The following is a 22,108-nucleotide window of genomic DNA, read 5'->3' on the forward strand; positions in this document are numbered from 1 at the left end:
AGAGTCAATCACAGTGCGCATAGCTAACCCAATACACTCGGACATTCTCTGCTTCCACGTCCATTGAAATGCATTGCAGTTAGTCTGTTTTCATTCGTGTTTATATGTTTTTTCTTGTCATTTTAAGTTTAAAATGATCAAATGGTGTGCATGGGGTACATGCAACTAGGTATCCCGAGAGGCTGGGCGACTGTGTGTATTTGTTACCCTTTCCCAAGCCACATCTCAACCGAGATAAGTGTCTGCTCTGGATTAAGTTATGCGGTAGACCACAACACCAACTAAACGTGGATAAATTAAACAAGGATGTCTACATCTGTTCTAAGGAAAGTCAACAACGTATTTGAACGTTATCTTTAACATCTCTAACGTAACGTTAGCCTAACATTAGAAATCTGTAATGTTAGCTTCTAGCTGCGTTGTACATCATGTCACTTAGATTCATTAAAGATACAAACAATATGTAACAATTTTGTAATAAAAGATCCAAAAATCACTTGGACAGTGTGATATATTTCCTGCAGTTATGTACTTACAATATCCCAAAAGTCTCCAAAGATTTTTTATTTCAGAGAAATTCCAATTTTAAATAATTGTCCGTCCCGGAAAAAAATAACGCCTGTCAGTGACGCAATATCCGCACTATCCTTGGTTTCCGCAATATCACGTGGACAAATGCGTTAGTAAAAAAAAAAGTTGCTCTAGGTGGGACACAAACTCGGGTCTCCCACGTTATATGATGGCACACTTGCCCACGACTCTATCGTGATGCGATAGCCTATATCTATTATGATTTACGTCATTATTTTATATTCTGTACAAGGTGTGACCGAGATTATGGCAGTGCAATTAAATACAATCGGATATCTGTTGTTAAAAAATATTAAGCCATTACTTGCAAATGTCCGTTCAAATTTAATTTTACTACGATTGGTTTGAACACGTAAAACAACACTTCATTAACAATAAACATCAAATAGCTGTAACAGGATAATATAGCATAACATTTCGCGTTCCTTGTAGTTAATTCATTATCATGACATAAAATTTCGCGTTCAGACGTACAGGTAATACAAAAACTAATAAATTACCTCATCCGTGATCATGATTCATTAATTCCATACGTCTCTGGATGTTGAAAACGACATCTCCCATCGTTCCACTCACCTTCATAGAGTCATCAAGCTTCGCCTTTGTTATTGTTGGAAACAGCGCCCTCTTGTGGCTCAAAATCTTACATACTGTAGCTTTAACGTATCTGTAAATAACCGAGATAACAAATGTTAGCAATGTTGTGCTGAACGATTCATGTAAATACTGTAGCACCAAACTAACGGAGAGGTAGGCTAACGCTACTCTTGGTAAAGATGGTAAAAAAAGGCCTGTAAATACGTAGACCTGTACATATTTAATTTGATCAGGAACCATTAGTTGTACAAAGTGTATTGGGCATTAGGTCTTAAGTTAAGATCTGAAAAGTTCAATAAGATCCTAACAGAAATTGCCTTACTAAACAGATTAAGATGTTTTTGTAATACAGCACCAAAACTAAATCCAACTGAGAATTCATGGGAGAACTTGAAAAACTGTTCACACACTCTCCATGCAATTTGACCGAGCTTGAGTTAAACAGAACAATGGTGGGAACAGACGTACAGGAATTGAAATGTTGGAAGGACTAAAGTCACAGACCTTGAGCTGGTCAGTGTTACTGATACCTACCGGTGTGAATCTGTGCAGCATCATGCAAAAATAAAGGTTTTCAGTAACAGATGCGACTAGGACTGTGCAATATAGCAAAAAAAAAATTATCACGATATATTAATGTTTCATATCGTTCGGCATTGATAATTATTGACATTTTTTATAACCTTTTTTTTTTCTTTTTAAGACAAGTAGAACATTTTGAATGTGTAAGGTTGGAAATAATCCAAGATTATTTCAAAGGAACAGACATTTTCAGCACACCTGTGTTGATAGTGATTTAGGCCTGTAGGCCAAAGGTTTTGGACAATGGGGGAAATTGTGATGGTCTGATTGGTTAGTTTGAATATCTCACACCTGGGTGTTAGTCACATGGTCGGGGGAAATGACAAAACAAAATTGTAACTGTTCTTCTGTCTCTTTGTTTGGGATGCTGAGCTGGTCTTGAGACAGAGGCTCTGCCTTTGCTCTCGCTTTCTCTTTCTCGCTCTCTTTCTCTCTCTCTGGTAACATTTTACATTTATGCTGGGTACAAATGGTTTAAATTATCATTACATTACATCCATGTTGTAACTATTTTAAGTGTAAACATAACCTTATTTCACGTTGAAACTTTTTAATTCATGGAGTCAGATTAAAACGAGATAATTGAACACGCGTGTCCTTCACCGGCTGATCGGAAACCGGAAGTTGGGCCGAATAGCCAGTTTTTACAAATGCGACTGTTAATGTGTTATTCGTAGTGACCCATGATAGATGTATTTGGTGTCTTTCCTAGAATGGGCGAATGTTTGTGACTTTGCGTGATAAACAACATACACACTGGTATTAGAAAACATTCAGTGGCACATGCCTCTCAAATACAGACGTGACACACAGTCCTCGGAGTTTCACTATAAAGGCTAATATTGCCCACAACCCATTGCGCTTTAAAGGGGGAACTACAAACACGAATAAAAAGTGTTAAAAAACTACAAAACATGGCGGATATGCGAGACCTGTAAAGGTTTGACTGACTAATCAATGTTTAACCTGATAAAAAATGTTATCCGTGTTATATTTCATCTGCAATAACAATGTGGACTTTTATAAAGATCTGTTTGGCCATTAACTTTTAAAGGCATCATTATGCATTAATATGAGGAGTCTCTGCATGAAAGACCCGTGACTGACGTGATTCTGCATTTCTCTCCGATACGGAAATTAAATGTGGAGGATTTTAACTGTGACAAGATGATTGACAGGCCAGTTTACTGCGACAGAGAGCAACCGTTAAAGACGCAGTTGTATGACGTGATAGTGTGTCCCAAAGCTTGTCTACTCGTACACACTCTAGTCTAAAGTATGTACTTTTTCTTAACAAAAAGAGTACATACTTTTAGGGTGTAGTATAATAGGTGAATTGAGACGCAGCATCAGTGTTTCTCGACAATGTTAGTGGCACATGCCAACGGATATGTTATTAAGCATAGCGACATGTGCCATTGGCTTCTGTGCATCAGATGTCATGTCACTTAATGTTATACTGCCTCTGGTGCAGAGAAAACATCAACAGAGCAGCTTGATAATCACTATTTGAACATAACCACAAATACAACTGTTGCTATTGGCTGTAAACACTTACCCCATTGTAGGGAGATTTGTCAGATTGGGTCACTTCATTCTGTGGCTGTCGTTCTGGCCACATCAACACTGGTGCACATGAATCCAATGAACCTCTAATGCTGATCTATGGTAAAAACCAGTAAACAAGTCTTGTTTCTTTTCACTTCCACAACAGATGAAAACATTTAATAACATTTCAGCTGCTTCTCCTGTAAATAAGGGCATCTGAATAGAAAGCACCAACACTTCCAGCTGTTTACCATATGAACACATTGGGTCATCATGACTATAGTGAAACCTGTTAATATTTCAAAATAACAATCAAAAACCAAATGAAAATTATCATTGAGAATTTGTGACAGTAATGATTTGTAGGTGAAAGGTAATGGACTTGTTTAAATGAGATTCCCCATTTACTGGTTTTGAGAGGTTTCTCTATACACTGACTAAAACAACAAACTGCCTCAATCTACAAACTAGTCCATACATGAAATAGGGTTTGTTTAGACAGTTATCTTTACCTGTACTTAAGTGTCGTAATTTACCGTGGTAAATACGAATGAATTAATCAGCAAGTGTCTGATTTAAACCAGTAGAGTAGACGATATTTTGGAGATTTCGTTCAGGCGATTCAGCGTCACGTGATCGAGTATTCCCGCCTTGTACTAATCTTGGTACCCGTAGTTTCCGCTAAAACGGTTATAAGTTACTGTTTCTTCATTTAAAAACAAAATAAATATTATGAACATTTATTACACTTTGAAGGTGATCCCATGTGAATTGATATTGTTTTACAATATAAGAAACCGGCGGAAATAATATTGAAGTTGCCTAACTCTGGTATTTAGGCAGAAACTATGGTAACCATGGTACAACTCGGCTATTGATAGGTTTAAAATATGAACTAATATATATATATATATATATATATATATATATATATATATATATATATATATATATATATATATATATATATATATAGTAACGCAGGTGATGGACGCAGGTGATGATTGACACGGGTTGCAGCCAATCAAAAAGAGAGTTGAGTTTGAGGGGCGGAGAAAACGCAGAAGTGCACCTGGGAGACATCTGAGAGACTGCATACACCTCCAGAGACCCTCGCCTCGCTAGACACAGGTATAATATTTCCTTTATATTTATTTGAATTTAACTTATATTCATGTTAAACCATTTTTTTATTTCTACAAAACAAAATGTAGAAATTACTTAAGCACGAGGTCAAATCAAATATGAATATTTAACACCATCATATTTTCTTCTTTTTTGTTTTAACTTGTTTAGTCGTCTAATATTTCCTTACAATGTATAGGCTATTGGAAATATGATGATTAGCGGGGAGTTATTTTAGGAGTAGGATTTTGCTCATCATAAAATGTCTAGAGAGAAAGATTAAATATCTGTTGATAGTCGTGAGTAGAGCTTATTTTATGGCGGGTCATGTTTACATTAGCCATGGTTACATTCTCTGAGTTTATGTTTCCAAGCCAACAGAAATCGCTAGGCCTGCATAAAAAACACTTCCTTGTAATCCCACGTGACGTCTTGAGGACCACCTGACCTCAGTTCACTTCAAAAAGCCTTTGGTGTTAATATCTTAAATGCATTCAGTGTACAATGTAATAAAAACTCATATCAAACTGTGATTTGTATACCAATTTTACTTATTTTATATAATAATTGTAATTTCACAGACCAACCTGAAGCTGCAAGAGAGAGCACAGACTGCAGATACACCTGGACAGAGAGTAATGGCCACAGATGCAGTGAGCGAGCTCCGCCAGCAGTGCCTCAACAGGGGCTCAGCGGGAATCAAGGGTCTCGGAAGGTGAGGGAAATATTCAAATCTCTTTACAAATGGTAAATGTTGTAAATCCTATGATTTCAAAGAGATAGAGAGAAGAAATTGAGGTGATGTGGGGCAGGTGGTTAAGATTCAGGTCTGGTAATGGGAAAGTTGTTGTTGATGAATTATTAATATTGAGATAATTAACCTCAGGTTACTCCAGAAAGACTGAACCAGTGATAGGAACGCAGGGTTATTTAGTTACCTAAAATGAAAACCTTGTGTGTGTGTGTGTGTGTGTGTGTGTGTGTGTGTTCATTTAGTTTAACGTAATGCACTAAAATAATTAAAAATGAATGAAACCATACATATGAATGGACATATTTCAAATATGATATAAGATATGATATATATGTCATATTTTAGTTGGACACATTACTGTCATGTGCTCATTTTAAAGACACTGCTAGTAAAAATGGGCTTAAACCCTGCTCTCCCATAATGCACCCAGATGTTTTTTTTTTTTTTTTTTGTAATTCTCATTATTCTTTGTGATTAATTTCTACTTTTTAAGTTATAATCTCAAATCCGATGTCAATTATGACGTTTTAATTCATAATTTTTACTTTTTAGTTATAATTTAAAGTCACATTTTCAACTTTTCATCGCATAATTATGACTTGGTATATCATAATTTCAAAAAAGTTCCATAATTATTACAAAGTCACATTATCAATTTTGTATTATTTTCGAGTCATATTACATGGACATGTACTTCATAAAATTCACCTAATAAGATGATACAATGATGTTTGTCAGGTGTTAAATCTATTTCATTCAGCTTTTAAAAAGGTAGAGGATAAAAATATGTCTAAGTCCAACATTTAAACTACGAACATAAATATTGTTTGCAGGACGTTCCGCATTATGGACGATGATGGCAGTAAATCTCTGGACTTCCAGGAGTTTCAGAAGGGGCTGGAGAACTACGGCGTGTCCGTGGGGAAGGACAAAGCACAGCAGATCTTTGCCATGATGGACAAGGATGGAAGCGGCACCCTCAACTTTGAGGAGTTTCTGGAGAAACTACGGGTAAGAAACTACAGAAACATTTCCTAGGTGGCAGTAATGTAAAAAAGAGATTCATTGTGCGGTGTAGACAGCGTCATTGATTATACCTGAAGTTAAAGGTACACTGTGTAGTTTAAGTATTTTATTAGCTAAAATCAATGTCTTTATTCATAAATATGTCCTCATTGGTGTAAAATTACCTCTGCCAATGATCTGACTTATCCTCGTAAGCGAAGAATTTCTTTATTTACATGGGACGGGTAAGTCTATAGAGGCTTCCATGTCGTTCCGCCATTTTGAAAAACTATAATAGCAGAGAGGGACAAAAAGTGATAGCCTAGCTCAACACGTTTTCGTTCAGAGCCAGCGTCACGTGACTGACACCAGCTAAAGGAGATCAGTGAGAGGCGCTTGTCACTGTCCCGGCGAATGTGAAAGGCTGAACTGCACGGTACTTCATAATGCAGGATCATACTTATGCCGCGCCACAGGAGAAGGAATCCTTGTTGCCCAAAAAGTTTCTTCGTTGTGGTAGATTTTTCCCTTAACCTAACTACGTATCTGTGTCTCGTCTCCAATCGACGTCCCCTAAATACTCCAGCGAGTCTACAGTCGACTTCAGCTGAGTTCCCTTATTTTAACTAATTGAACGTTCGCAAAGACCCGCCCCCCTTAGTTACTGTCGCTATGTCCGACAAGCTACGCCGCTCTCACACACACACCATGTTCTCACGCAGTGAGAAATACATCGTGGAGCAGAGAGACACTGACAACACACTGACAGACCAGGTTACTTTTCGGTTACTTTTGATATTAAACATATTAAAGTCTCACATTTCAAATTTGGTCATTTTTTTAAAAGAAATTTAAACAATAAATACCGTTTTGTGGCTCTTAAATGTGACAGATCGCTGTGTCACCTCAGTTAAAGCTGCTCGTGAACCGATCATCTCTTCCTTCTAGTTCATGTATAGCATCAAATAAACATGAATGAACATCAGAAGGAATGTAGTTTTAACCGCGGAAAGACGTCAGTACACTCCGCTTCTCAAGCTCAAATCCTCCCATGTTAATCTACTAACTCTCCTGACTGCTTTGTCGGACAAAATGGCGGATGGCGAAGTATGATTGGTCAGATCACCTGTCAATCAAGCTCCCTGCGCAGGGTCAAAAACTAACTTGCTGCAGCAATAATGACAGACAGACCTCAGCAAATGTCCTCCAAATGCTTTGATCTCAGACAAGTTTCATTGAGAATCCCACCAGAAAACATGGATACAAAAGTTTTTATAGAATGGAGACAACAAATAAAACCATTGTGACTAACATGTCGCCTTCAATATGATTGGTTCAATTGGAAAATCAAGCCCACACCTTTTTTTCCTCCGTTACTGGCATAAGCAAAATTATCTTGAATCATCAAAAAGAAGTGGAAAGTTTTAAGAGTTCAGTTGATTGCTCAATATATCATGACATACTACAGACAGTATATTTTTGATATTGTCATGGTCAGCACTTCAGAATTTTCCATAGACACAATTAGAAAGAACAGAGCGTTTAGTACATTGTGTTTCAGAGTGTTAGACCTGAAAAAGGAAATAAAGTTTAGATGTTAGAATCATGGTTAGTTTAAAAGATAGTTTACTATCTCTATCTATTAAAAATACACCACAGTGTCAAGTTGCAGTTTGTTTGAAATAATGAACATCATCACCCGTTTATGAGTCAGTTTGATTTACTGACTCATAAACGGCAATAAATCATTTTGAGACGAAGAACCTCTGACTGTAGATGAATCATTATCAGAAATCACTGATCACAGATCAGGCATCAGAATGAACATGTTGTGGCTTTACTGTCGGGTCCATATCTTGCAGTAAAACTATTTTAGCAAAGCCTGCGCCGAAATTTCAACTGATTTACCAAAGAATCCACAGTGAAATATACCAACACTTGAATCTGTGTCTTTGCTTCAGCCACCCATGTCGAGTGCACGGAGGCAGGTGATCGCTCAGGCTTTCCAGAAGCTTGATAAGACAGGAGACGGTGTTGTGACTGTAGAAGATCTGCAGGGTGTTTACAACAGCAAACATCACCCCAAACACAAGAGCGGAGAGTGGACAGAAGAACAAGTCTTCCGCTCGTTCCTCGACAGCTTCGACTCTCCGTACGACAAGGATGGGAAGGTTCCTCACATTTATTCCTGCATTTACAGTCTAATACGTGTCTGGAGATTAGATATTACTATCATCACAAGTGTTAATTTCAGTCCTCATACACAATACCGTAATAATTATAGGCTACATATTAACCGAAAAGGTGTAAGCTGAAGCTTTTTTCATGAGCATCATTTCCACTATTAGATTTAATCTATGCAAAAAGATACAAAAACAAAACCGTTACTAAAGACAAAACTGCTGACGACCTCTAAACACTTAAAATTAAAAATACGTAGAAAAAGTCTCTTCGACTTTTGATCTCATAATTATGACTTAGTATGTCATAATTTAATTGTTTGTCATATTTTCGACTGTGACTTTTTAAATCTGAATTTGCTTTTTTCTCATAATTCTCATGACTTTGTCACTTTTATCTCATAATTATTAAACAATTGTCATAACTATGACTTTTAAATATAGAATTTTATGACATTTTATGTCTCATAATCAACTTAAGTCATGATTTTATTAACTAAATTAATTTTATTCAACTAAATTAACTTGCTGTACCTACTCGATTTTTTCATTAGCGTTGCTTATGCTACTAAATTTAATATATGACAAAAACAAAACTGTTACTGAAGACAAATTAATTTAAGACCTTTATACACAACTGAAAATTACACGTTTTATAAATTAATAAAAATATATATTTTATATACAAATTATTAAGAGACCCGATCGCTTTATATTATGAAAATATTTAATTTAGGCTTTTATTCCCATATAAATATTGATCAGTAAACATAAACAGAAGCTCAACCAAACCTGCTTGACATGCAAACCTCTTGCTGAAGCTCAAACGTGATGCGTAACACAAGAACGAACCTCATTGGCTCTTGCTGAAGCTCAAACGTGATGCGTAACACAAGAACGAACCTCATTGGCTCTTGCTGAAGCTCAAACGTGCTGCGTAACACAAGAACGAACCTCATTGGCTCTTGCAGAAGCTCAAACGTGATGCGTAACACGAGAATGAACCTCATTGGTTCTTGCTGAAGCTCAAACGTGATGCGTAACACGAGAATGAACCTCATTGGCTCTTGCTGAAGCTCAAATGTGATGCGTAACACGAGAATGAACCTCATTGGCTCTTGCTGAAGCTCAAACGTGCTGCGTAACACGAGAATGAACCTCATTGGCTCTTGCAGAAGCTCAAACGTGCTGCGTAACACGAGAATGAACCTCATTGGCTCTTGCTGAAGCTCAAACGTGATGCGTAACACGAGAATGAACCTCATTGGCTCTTGCTGAAGCTCAAACGTGATGCGTAACACGAGAATGAACCTCATTGGCTCTTGCAGAAGCTCAAACGTGCTGCGTAACACGAGAATGAACCTCATTGGCTCTTGCAGAAGCTCAAACGTGATGCGTAACACGAGAATGAACCTCATTGGCTCTTGCTGAAGCTCAAACGTGATGCGTAACACGAGAATGGACCTCATTGGCTCTTGCTGAAGCTCAAACGTGATGCGTAACACGAGAATGAACCTCATTGGCTCTTGCTGAAGCTCAAACGTGCTGCGTAACACGAGAATGAACCTCATTGGCTCTTGCAGAAGCTCAAACGTGATGCGTAACACGAGAATGAACCTCATTGGCTCTTGCTGAAGCTCAAACGTGATGCGTAACACGAGAATGAACCTCATTGGCTCTTGCTGAAGCTCAAACGTGATGCGTAACATGAGAATGAACCTCATTGGTTCTTGCTGAAGCTCAAACGTGATGCGTAACACGAGAATGGACCTCATTGGCTCTTGCTGAAGCTCAAACGTGATGCGTAACACGAGAATGAACCTCATTGGCTCTTGCTGAAGCTCAAACGTGCTGCGTAACACGAGAATGAACCTCATTGGCTCTTGCTGAAGCTCAAACGTGATGCGTAACACGAGAATGAACCTCATTGGTTCTTGCTGAAGCTCAAACGTGATGCGTAACACGAGAATGAACCTCATTGGTTCTTGCTGAAGCTCAAACGTGATGCGTAACACGAGAATGAACCTCATTGGTTCTTGCTGAAGCTCAAACGTGATGCGTAACACGAGAATGAACCTCATTGGTTCTTGCTGAAGCTCAAACGTGATGCGTAACACTAGAATGAACCTCATTGGTTCTTGCTGAAGCTCAAACGTGATGCGTAACACGAGAATGAACCTCATTGGTTCTTGCTGAAGCTCAAACGTGATGCGTAACACGAGAATGAACCTCATTGGTTCTTGCTGAAGCTCAAACGTGATGCGTAACACGAGAATGAACCTCATTGGTTCTTGCAGAAGCTCAAACGTGCTGCGTAACACGAGAATGAACCTCATTGGTTTTCGCACGTCAAGCGAACATGCTTGAACTGATGTGCGAGTTGATTCAAGTTTATGTGTGTATAAAAGCCTAAATTACAACATGGCATGAACACACCTTTGTTTCTTCCTGTGATAGGTGACGCTGGAGGAGTTCGTGAACTACTACAGTGGGGTCAGCGCTTCTATTGACAGCGACGAGTATTTCATCACCATGATGAAGAACTCATGGAAGCTGTAATCAACATCGCTCACGTTCGCGCGCTCGCCATTCAAACGCATTCGATTTGTCATTAGAAATAGTGCAGATTGTAAACTATTTACGTGTAGAAATCATGTCTAATTAAAGGTTTTTGACTGCTACATCTTGCCTTAATGTTTCACACATTGCTTGACAAAGTCCCTCTCACAGATCCATCTGATTCTGGTTGACCTTTGACCCAGGACACGAACGTAAACAGCGTGACAGCCAATCAAAATCTGGGCTTGTAAGACGTTAGCTTATTGATTTCTCTGACAAACACCTTTCAATCAGCGGTTAAATCGCACCAGCTGTTAACACGACTGATGCCGTTCCTGTGCAGTAGATGTTTATGAGTGTGTGTCGCCATCTGCTGAACATTCACAACATGACACCAATGTCATAACTCGTTTTAGAAAAAAAAAAAAAAAAGAAGTCTGATTATTGATGCTGTTAATCAACAAGTAGAACAAAAGTGATACTCAATACACAGATTTTTGTCAACCAACTACTAGCAATTGGCAATTTTAACCAAACTAAATACACTACCATTCAAAAGTTTAGGGTCTGCTTAAAGAAATTAATACGGTGTTTATTCAGTGAGAATTCATTCAATTGATCAAAAGTGAGTTAAAGACATTTATAATGTTTCAAAATATTCTATTTAAAAAAATGCTTTTCTTTTCAACGTTCTTTTCATCAGATTCCTGAAAAAAAAATATATATATATATATATTACGGTTTCCACAAAAATATGAAGCAGCAGCACAACTGTTTTTAACATTGATAATAATAATAATAATCATAAATGTTTCTTGAGCAGCAAATCATATTAGAATGATTTCTGGAGGATCATGTGACACTAAAGACTGAAAATCCACAGGAATAAATGACATTTTTAAATACATTCAGATATTACAACATTACAATTGTTTTTAATATTTTGATCAAATAAATGCAGCTTTGAGGTGTGAGATGAAAAAAAAATCTCACCCCAAACTTTTGAACGGTAGTATATTTCACACAAAAGTACATAAAGCTTTGCATTTTGACGATATTTCCTTTATGCAAAATATATTTTCTTTAAACTTTGGATATTTATCATGAATTCACCCATAAATCAAAAACTGCTATAATCATAACTTCATAAAGAAAATCACATAATTCTTCCTTGTGAGAAAGTGAAGCCCACGATTTGACATAAGACAAAAATTTATTTCAAATGTTTCATCTTTTTTTTTTTTTTTTTACTTTGATATTACTATTTATTTTGTAAAGGAGTTTGGAGACATGGTGTGCTAGTAAGTGATAATATACGCATAGAAATTTACAGAACATTCAAGGGTACAAGTTTTTTTTTTGTCCTTTTTTTTGTCTAAATGCACTCAAACTTCCAACACACGAAGAAATATCATCTCCAAATGACATGAAAATGGATAAAAAGTTAATATAGTAAATCATAAAAATAAAAAAAAAGCCAAAACAATACAAACCCTCAGAATATGGAAAATAAAAACATACAGAGACGCTGCTTTAAATGTTAAATTCTCATCAGATCAACTAAAAAACAGAAATATTAAACATTATCTGCCCCTAAACGAAGCTACACAACTCCGATGTTTGAAGAGATGTTGGTGTGAAGATATTGTTCTCTTTTACAGGGGGTTAAGTCCTTTATTGGTTAACACCGATGAGAAACCGAACTACCATCTTAGCAGGCTAGTAAAAGTGTCTTCTTGTCCTAGAAAGTGAACATCCAGGAGATGCTTGGTGAAACTGGCAGAGATCAGTCATGGTACAACTACACCGAACACAGGGGATATAGGTCAGGTGACCGATGCTACCGGCCAGCTGATTGGCCGATACGTGTGATGATGCAGCGAGGTCACGATGAAATGGTCTGAAGCCGAGAGCCAGTGAGAGAGAGAGAGAGAGAGAGAGAGAGAGAGAGAAAGAGAGAGAATGAGTAAAAAACGGTCCCACGGTAGAAACTGCAGTCTTGTCGATTCCGTGTCTTAAAACGGAGAGAGAAACACCCTCACACTCATCAATATGATGAGCGACCAAGTCCAAAGCCATACATGGAAAAGTCTCGATTTTTTTTTTCTTCCTTTTTTTGTTGTCTTTTTAATTTGTTTATTTGCAGTCCAAGAGGAAAAATAACAACTAAAAACAAATGAAACGATTTAAAAAAAAAAAAAAAAAAAAAAAAAAAAAAAACAGCTCCAGATTTACAATAAATGTTGGAGGGGGGAAATGAACTACAGAAGTTTGGGTGAGTCCCAGGGGTCCTCAGACCGGGCTGTCCGCAGAGATGCCTGCACTGAAACCCTGGTGGGCGGCTGTGGGTGGAGCAGAGCTTCAGGATGCTATGTGCTCTCGCCCGCTGGGGTCTCGCTGTTCTCACAGTTTCCTGGAGGAGGACAACACCACATTAACAGAGGAGCTCAACTCACAAATATACAGACAAACAAGAAATATATCATTACCGTACCACTGTTTTTTAATTAGGATATTAAAGCAGACCTATTACAGTTCATTTTAAAGGTTTCTAATTTAGTTTGATCCATCCAATGTCAAAAAACACTTTGGCCTGTCTGAATAGGTTCGATCAAGGATTCAGTCTCTCTTAACTCCTCCTTTCTGAGAGCCTGCTCTGCTCTGATTGGTCAGATTACCCAGTCTGCTGTGATTGGTCTACTCTGCTGTGATTGGTCAGATGGTCCAGTCTGCTCTGATTGGTCAGATTACCCAGTCTGTTGTGATTGGTCTTCTCTGCTGTGATTGGTCAGATGGTCCAGTCTGCTCTGATTGGTCAGATTACCCAGTCTGCTGTGATTTGTCTACTCTGCTCTGATTGGTCAGATGGTCCAGTCTGCTCTGATTGGTCAGATTACCCAGTCTGTTGTGATTGGTCTTCTCTGCTGTGATTGGTCAGATGGTCCAGTCTGCTCTGATTGGTCAGATTACCCAGTCTGCTGTGATTGGTCTACTCTGCTCTGATTGGTCAGATGGTCCAGTCTGCTCTGATTGGTCAGATTACCCAGTCTGTTGTGATTGGTCTTCTCTGCTGTGATTGGTCAGATGGTCCAGTCTGCTCTGATTGGTCAGATTACCCAGTCTGCTGTGATTTGTCTACTCTGCTCTGATTGGTCAGATTACCTAGTCTGCTGTGATTGGTCTACTCTGCTCTGATTGGTCAGATGGTCCAGTCTGCTCTGATTGGTCAGATTACCCAGTCTGCTGTAATTGGTCTACTCGGCTCTGATTGGTCTAAACGATTCTTTCTTTTAGGAGACAATAACTTTATTTGTCATGCACTTTCATCTTTAAAACTTTGCAACCTTTTGCATTCACAAACAACTGTATTACACACTGCATGAAAGGTAATATGAAAAAAATCATTATAGGTGCACTTTAATATGAATATAGAATTTAATTATCTTTGAATAAACTAATTAAAGCTAATAAAAATATAACTCTTCATTGTTGGTTTATGTTAGCTCAAGTCCATAAAAAAATATATAGATGTCACAACTTTTGATTTTAAGAGTGTCAGCAAATGCTGAAATGAACAAGATCAATAAAAACTGTAGAAGTATTGTTCATTGTTAGTTCATGTTAAATAATATTAAATGGAAAGTGTTACCAAAATAATCAAACTAAAGTCTTGTTTGATGATATGAAGTTATGCATTAGCTAACAATGTGTAATATGTTTATTAATCTTTGTTAGAAGTAAAGACATTTCAGAATAAGAGTGTCTGTGTATTTTAGGCTTGTTTATAATTAAATGTCCCGTAATATGCAGAACTTTAAAAATATATATATATATTGCACCCCTAAAGTTCTGTATGCACTCCTAAATGTTTTAAATTATGAGCATACAGGTGAAACTCGACAAATTAGAATATGGTGCAAAAGTTAATTTATTTCAGTAATTCAACTTAAAAGGTGAAACTAATATATTATATAGACTCATTACATGTAAAGTGAGATATTTCAAGCCTTTATTTGTTATAATTTTGATGATTATGGCTTACAGCTTATGAAAACCAATAGAATATTGTGAAAAAGTTTTCATATCTATAAGTCATAATCATCAAAATGATAACAAATAAAGGTTTGAAATATCTCACTTTGCATGTAATGAGTCTATATAATATATTAGTTTCACCTTTTAAGTTGAATTAGTGAAATAAATTAACTTGCACCATATTCTCATTTTTCGAGTGTCACCTGTACACGCGTCGTGCTTCACACGTTCTGCTGAGATACGGGCGGATGAAAGTGTCGTACCGCTGCTGGTGGAGTTCCCCGTGCCGGTGGAGTTGGTGCCGCTGCTGTTGTTAGTGGGTTCGTCGTCGTCGTCGCTTGACTGTGGGATCTCTGGTTCTGCCGGGGCGGGGGTGCTCTCAGTGTCCGGCTCCACACGACTCCGCAGGGCCAGGATCCGGTGATGTAGAGCGGCGGCCAGCTGACCCGCGTCTTTAGAGCTCGCCTGAGGACACACACCACAGATGAACCGTGGATGTTCATGCAGGGCTCCCAAAAACAACATTTGCATGACATTCCCAGTCACTGATGAACGTAGGACTGAATAATAAATGGGGAAATTATTTTATAGACTGCAGTGCACACACAAAACAATTTCAATAAATATATAAATAAATCAATAGCACCAAGACACTTAAGGTAGATAAGTTCAAACAATTTCTAGTAGATGCAATATCTTAAAGCTGAGAACACAATCTGAAAACAACCCTAAAAATATATATATATATATTTTTTTAAATATTAATAAATAATTAAAATACATTCATTGAAAATAAGATAATTCATTTAATAAAATTAAGAAATGTGAGTGTGTGTGTGTGTATATGTATATATATATATATATATATATATATATATATATATATATATATATACACACACACACTCACATTTCTTAATTTTTATATTTTATTTTAAATATGAAAAATGTTATAAAAATATTAAAATGTTATTTAAAAAAATGATTATACAAAAATAAATGTAATTAACATTTATATAAAAAAAATCATTAATAAAAAAATTCAAGTAAAATAAATCTATTAATTTTCATTCTAAATAATACAAAATAAATATAAATTTAACTAAAAGAAATACATTTTATGAAGATAAATAATTGATTAAATTGACTAGAAAACCTGATACCAAAACTTAATTTTTCAAACAAGTTATGCATGTTACCTTTGCATTAATTCACTGACAAATACAACTAAATACCAATCCCCTTCTTGTGTGAAGCGTTATGGAGGTGCCCATCATACCGATATGAGGAAGACCTTGACTCCCTGGTCCTCCGTGTCCATGGCTGTGATACGAACGCTTTTCTCACTGGCTTTATCCACCTGCATCTGAGGCCAAAGCTTCGTGTTGAGAATCAATCGCAGACTGCCCTGCGTGCGCATCACTGCGAGACAGACGAGAGAGATGAAGACTGTCAGAAAGCCTGTCTTAGGAACTAATGATTGTTTATTGTTTCCTGCATGGTACGTTATTAGCGACGCACACCGGTAGAAGGTGACTAAACATAAGTTAACCAACGAGATAAACAAGGATTGACAGTGTAAATGCGTCCATGCAATACATGCAAGTGCATATATATATATATATTTATACCTTAATAATATGTGACCCTGGATCACAAAACCAGTCACATGTCGCAATACATTGTATGGGTCAAAATTATAGATTTTTCTTTAATGCCAAAAATCCATGAAGATATTTAGTAAATTTCCTACCGTAAATATATAAAACATGTATTTTTGTGAGTGAATGCAGCACAATCGTGAACATAAATGCACAACTTTAAAGGAGATTTTCTCAATGTTTCCATTTTTTTGCATCCTCAGATTCCAGATTTTCAATAGTTGTATCTCGACCAAATATTGTCCTATCCTAACAAACCATACATCAATGGAAAGCTTATTTATTCAGCTTTTAGATTATGCATACATCTCAATTTCAAAAAATTGACTCATGTGACTGGTTTTGTGGTTCAGGGTCACATATGTGATCGGTAATTTCCTATGTTTACATTGTTTGGGTTTTTACCGCTATTTTGGCCGTAATTTGCCGAACTAATCTGATGAGTCATCACCAGACACACTAATGTTTTGCTCCGATACAGTGCGAGTGTTTGTTTACAGCAGTGTTTTATTCTGTGTGTACTACTGTATTTTTGTTAACTTCATTGTGATTAATACTGACATTTAAAGGGTTAGTTTACCCAAAAATGAAACTTCTGTCTGTAATTACTCTCCCTCATGTTGTTCCCCGTAAGACTTTCGTTGATCTTCGGGACACAAATTAAGATATTTTTGAGCCTATGTTGTGACGTACAACCCAGAAGCGCTGCGCTGTTACACTACGTGAACTCACTCAGAGGAACACACAGAAGAACATCAAGAGTTGAATAAAGTCGTTATTTTTGTTGTTTTTTGCGCACTAAAAGTATTCTCGTCGCTTGATAAACTTAAGGTTGAGCCGCTGTAGTCACTTGGACTATTTTAAACATTGTCTTTAATAACTTTCTGTACCGGCAAGTTTCAATTACAATAGAAGCCTATGGAGGAGTGAGACAGCGCTCAGATTTAATCACAAATATCTTAATTGTGTTTGGAAGATGAAGGAAAGTCTTACGGGGAACAACATGAGGGAGAGTAATTACTGACAGAGTTTACATTTTTGGGTGAACTATCCCTTTAAGTTGAATATATTTATTGTATTATGATTACTGATTTACTTCTAGTGGAATTGGTGCAATGACACACACATATTAGACGAATATTATTGCTAATGATTTCTTTCTGTAGACCATCCACAATCACAGATGCATATTCAAGATTGTAAATAAATGCCTCGTTATTGAGAAGCTCTTCTCCACTCCTGATTCTCTAATCAGAATTTGATCCATATTCCGGCCGCCTCAACCAGCTGAACTTTTGATTGTAGTGGGATTTCACTAGAAAGACCACTGACCGAGTCAACGGTGCTCTTACCTAATCTGGACTGTAACGAGCCGTCATCGGTGGACGACGCCATGTCGTTCAGTCTGAGCAGACCGCGGCCTCGTTCCACCCACGACTGAGCTGGCTTATCGAACACAAACAACTTACACTGCATCTGAGGAGAGACGGGACACAAATCAGCTTATTATCAGCAGGTCATCAGGGGAAAAAAAATAGACGGCAACAGGGTTTCTCAAACTCGGTCCTGCACAGTTTAGCTCCAACCCTGATCAAACACACCTGAACAAGCTAATCAATGTCTTCAGGATACCAAGAAACTCACAGCTAGGTGTGTTTGATCAGGGTTGGAGCTAAACTGTGCAGGACAGTGGCCCTCCAGGACAGAGTTTGAGAAACCCTGGATTAAAGGAAGGTTTCAGGTCAATACAACTTGAGCTCTGTGAAACTAGCTTGCTGTTAATTACCACAGAAAATAGTTCAGACTTGTCTCTGTAAGAACAAGAAAATAAGTTTACAGTAATGCACTTAGTGTGGTCAAAGTACTGAAAATGTGACGATACTAGCATGTCTGTAGTAACGGGTATATTCGGTACCCACTAATATTAACCCTGCATGTTCTGCTTGTCCCTGTGTGAATGAATGGCACACACACACACACGAGTGACGCTCGCGCTGTTTTCAGTCTCTGCTGCCTCACGATATGATGACATGAAATTCATCTCCAGAGCCGCTCTGAGTCACTTTATGAGCATTTTACCGTTTCATTTGAGAAAAACTATCGTCATATCATCACACACACACACAGAAACTCAAAGATCTTCACCAGTGATGGGAATACCGGCGTTATAAATAAACGTTATTTTTTTCAGTAACGAGTAATCTAACTAATTACTGTTTCCTCCGTTACAACGCAGTTACCGTTACTGACAATAAAATGCACCGTTACTATAATTGAGTTCACTGAAGCGGTTGGGTTCACCGATTGGGCTCTTTCTCCGCCATAGGAACTGCAAACTTTTTTCTCTGGTGTGTGTGTGTGTGTGTGTGAGTGTGTTTCAAGACGCCGGACTGGACGAAAGCGAAGTGAACGTCGTCAGCGCACGAGAGAGGCCGAGTGTGTCCGCCCGAGAGCGCGCTCGACAGTTCGCGAGAGAGGCCGAGTGTGTCCGCCCGAGAGCGCGCTCGACAGTTCGCGAGAGAGGCCGAGTGTCCGCCCGAGAGCGCGCTCGACAGTTCGCGAGAGAGGCCGAGTGTGTCCGCCCGAGAGCGCGCTCGACAGTTCGCGAGAGAGGCCGAGTGTGTCCGCCCGAGAGCGCGCTCGACAGTTCGCGAGAGAGGCCGAGTGTGTCCGCCCGAGAGCGCGCTCGACAGTTCGCGAGAGAGGCCGAGTGTGTCCGCCCGAGAGCGCGCTCGACAGTTCGCGAGAGAGGCCGAGTGTCCGCCCGAGAGCGCGCTCGACAGTTCGCGAGAGAGGCCGAGTGTGTCCGCCCGAGAGCGCGCTCGACAGTTCGCGAGAGAGGCCGAGTGTGTCCGCCCGAGAGCGCGCTCGACAGTTCGCGAGAGAGACCGAGTGTGTCCGCCCGAGAGCGCGCTCGACAGTTCGCGAGAGAGGCCGAGTGTCCGCCCGAGAGCGCGCTCGACAGTTCGCGAGAGAGGCCGAGTGTGTCCGCCCGAGAGCGCGCTCGACAGTTCGCGAGAGAGACCGAGTGTGTCCGAGCATAATAGAGTTTATCATCTGCAACGTTTTAATTAGTTTACATGGTTATAAAATAAAACTCAAATAACCTGCAGGGAACGTTCCCAGAAAACATATTTGTTTGACCGGTTGTGAACACGTGCGGCAAACACGACTAGAATTTGGCTTAAATATCCTCTGATGATGACGTTCTAGGTTATAAAAAATAAACCCCCAAAATATTATATTTTATTATTATTATTTATGTTGGTACATTGTTCAGTATTATATTGAGAACACTTTTAGTTAAACGGTTTACGTTTGTGAGGAAGAAAATACTTCAAGTAGGCTATACAGTATGTCTACCAGTTGTAAAGGTTTTATCATTTTAATTTGCACTACAAAGAGTGTTTGTGTATTTATGTTTTTTATTACTTATTTGGGGTACATTTCTTAAGCATACCGGTCATTTATTTTTGGATTTGTTGTCCAGTTGTGGTCTTTGCAATAATTATTAAAAAGTTCTAAACCATCTATTGTTTTTAGTTGGTCCACTATAGTAATGATAATATTTTAATATTTAATATTTCTCACATTGTCCCACAGCAACATTAAACTAGTGTAGATTAGTGTACAATGTTTTATAATAATATTTTGTTCTATTTAGTGTCCATTTCATTCATTTAACATATTGGGGGTTATCCAAGATATTTCACTTTTTTTTTTTTTTTTTAAGTAACGCAATAGTTACTTTGCCTGGTAATTAGTTACTTTTGTAATGATATAACTCAGTTGGTAGTTTTTGTGAGAAGTAACTAATTACTTTTTTTAAGTAACTTGCCCAACACTGATCTTCACAGCAACCGTCAAAATAAGTTCAGTTTAACTTGAAGAAATTGACAGAAATAATTATATTAGGCTACTGTACAGTAGATGTAGCTATGTCTCCATGTATTAAAAATACTACTACTACTACTAATAATAATAATGTGCATAGACTCACCTGTAAAACGTTGCTCTCCGCCTCCTCTCCTGTACGGACCTCCACCTTCTCCAGAATACACTTCTTGGCAGTGGCTTTGGTGTACGCGGCTGCCGACTCTTCTAGAGACTCTGTTACACTGTGATCTGACATACACACAGAGAGAAAAACGTCAGGATGAACTGAATGTAGCAGAACTTCAGCAGCAGATCTGCCTACTATGGGGAAGGCTTAGCTATTAATTGACCCTTCGCAGGGAGTTTGATTGACAGGCGATCTGACCAATAATAATCCGCCATATCTGCCATTTTTGTCCGACAAAGCAGTCAGGAGAGTTAGTAATTAACGTTGGAGGATCTGAACTTGAGAAGCGGAGTGTACTGATGCCTTTCCGCGGTTAAAACAACATTCCTTCTGATGTTCATTCATGTTTATTTGATGCTATAAATGAACTAGAAGGAAGAGATGATCGGTTCACGAGCAGCTTTAACTGAGGCTCTACAGCGATCTGACACACACATTAAAGAGCCACAAAACGGTATTTAGTTTAAATTTCTTTAAAAAATTGCCAAATTTGAAAGTTGAGACTGTTTCATATCAAAAGTAAGCTGGTCTGTCCTGTCTGTCAGTGTGTTGTCAGTGTCCTCAGTGTGTGTGTGTGTGTGTGTGTGTGTGTGTGTGTGTGTGTGTGTGTGTGTGTGTGTGTGTGTGTGTGTGTGTGTGTGTGTGTAATGGAACCTACTTTTCTCAGGTGTGGCCTCTTGTGATGACGGCTCGGACGCTGGAGCCGAACTGTCTTTAATGGCCTCTGTTGGCGTCTCGCCTCCTGTCGGGGGACTCTGGAAGAGTTCACACACACACAACTATGTTTAAACACCTCTGAAATTTCCAAAACAATTAATGTACTGTATTTTAACTGCCGTTTGCTGAAATATTTGAAGAAATCTTCAAATCCTACTTTCATTGTATGGAAAAGAGCAGCTTGGACTTTCTGCTAATCTTCTCCTTTAAGGCTAAACAATGTGAGTAGGAGTAAATTATTTTTATTTTGGGGTTTATTTTTTGAACTACTCCTTCAAATACTATCATGTAAGAGGTGATTAGTCTGTATATATACAGGTGAAACTCGAAAAATTAGATTATCGTGCAAAAGTTCATCTATTTTGCCACATTAAGGCAGTAATTAATGCAAAAGGGGCCCAAACCAACTACATATACATGATTATACTTTTCAGAGGCCCGACATTTCTGTATTTAAAATCCTTTTTTTTTAATTGATTTCATGTAATTTTTTATTTGAGGTTTTCATAAGCTGTAAGCCATAATCATCAAAAATACAACATAAAAGGCTTGAAATAAAGGCTTGAAAAATCTCACTTTGCATGTAATGAGTCTATATAATATATTAGTTAGTTTCACCTTTTAAGTTGAATTACTAAAATAAATTAAGTTGAATTACTGAAACTTTTTGTAGGATTTTAAGATTTTTTCT

The 22,108-nt window shown here is 38.0% G+C and overlaps 2 protein-coding genes and 1 long non-coding RNA gene across 7 annotated transcripts in view; 1 reads left to right on the forward strand and 2 right to left on the reverse strand.

The window, feature by feature from the left end:
• LOC306998645 overlaps window positions 1–3,435 on the reverse strand; it is a 72,837-nt gene extending 69,402 nt beyond the window's left edge. The window contains exons 1-2 of the long non-coding RNA XR_013797628.1: window positions 3,329–3,435; window positions 1,092–1,258 (exon numbers count right to left, since the gene is read on the reverse strand). This is a non-coding gene — a long non-coding RNA (uncharacterized lncRNA). The remainder of the gene's footprint in view (window positions 1–1,091; window positions 1,259–3,328) is intronic.
• A 930-nt stretch (window positions 3,436–4,365) lies between these two features.
• capsla (calcyphosine-like a) lies at window positions 4,366–11,353 on the forward strand. 2 transcript variants are annotated; one of them, XM_079612870.1, is made up of 5 exons: window positions 4,366–4,449; window positions 5,025–5,158; window positions 6,031–6,208; window positions 8,164–8,373; window positions 10,840–11,353. In XM_079612870.1, exons 2-5 carry the CDS (start codon window positions 5,082–5,084, stop codon window positions 10,939–10,941), a joined length of 567 nt encoding a protein of 188 aa, XP_079468996.1. In that variant the 5' UTR covers window positions 4,366–4,449; window positions 5,025–5,081; the 3' UTR covers window positions 10,942–11,353. The 2 variants fall into 2 exon arrangements, with proteins under 2 accessions (XP_079468996.1, XP_079468995.1); XM_079612869.1 differs by having other exon boundaries at window positions 4,442–4,949; window positions 10,840–11,065.
• Window positions 11,354–11,685: 332 nt separating this feature from the next.
• ranbp3b (RAN binding protein 3b) overlaps window positions 11,686–22,108 on the reverse strand; it is a 37,334-nt gene continuing 26,911 nt past the window's right edge. For 2 of the 4 annotated variants that reach the window (XM_079612861.1, XM_079612858.1), the window contains 6 exons: window positions 21,359–21,455; window positions 20,638–20,762; window positions 17,990–18,113; window positions 16,256–16,398; window positions 15,240–15,441; window positions 11,686–13,354 (listed from right to left, as the gene is read on the reverse strand). In XM_079612861.1, coding sequence (XP_079468987.1) covers window positions 13,311–13,354; window positions 15,240–15,441; window positions 16,256–16,398; window positions 17,990–18,113; window positions 20,638–20,762; window positions 21,359–21,455 — 735 coding nt within the window. In that variant the 3' untranslated portion in view covers window positions 11,686–13,310. The remainder of the gene's footprint in view (window positions 13,355–15,239; window positions 15,442–16,255; window positions 16,399–17,989; window positions 18,114–20,637; window positions 20,763–21,358; window positions 21,456–22,108) is intronic. The other 2 variants (XM_079612859.1, XM_079612860.1) reach the window with 1 other exon arrangement.

The sequence above is a fragment of the Phoxinus phoxinus genome, assembly GCF_949152265.1.
Source record: "Phoxinus phoxinus genome assembly, chromosome: 5".
Taxonomy (NCBI): Eukaryota; Metazoa; Chordata; class Actinopteri; order Cypriniformes; family Leuciscidae; genus Phoxinus; species Phoxinus phoxinus.

Excerpts from the sequence above, each read along its gene's own strand:
- capsla (XM_079612869.1), top strand. Across the intron at positions 5,159-6,030 it reads GGAATCAAGGGTCTCGGAAG|GACGTTCCGCATTATGGACG; the intron begins GTGAGGGAAATA and ends TATTGTTTGCAG. Across the intron at positions 8,374-10,839 it reads CGTACGACAAGGATGGGAAG|GTGACGCTGGAGGAGTTCGT; the intron begins GTTCCTCACATT and ends TTCCTGTGATAG.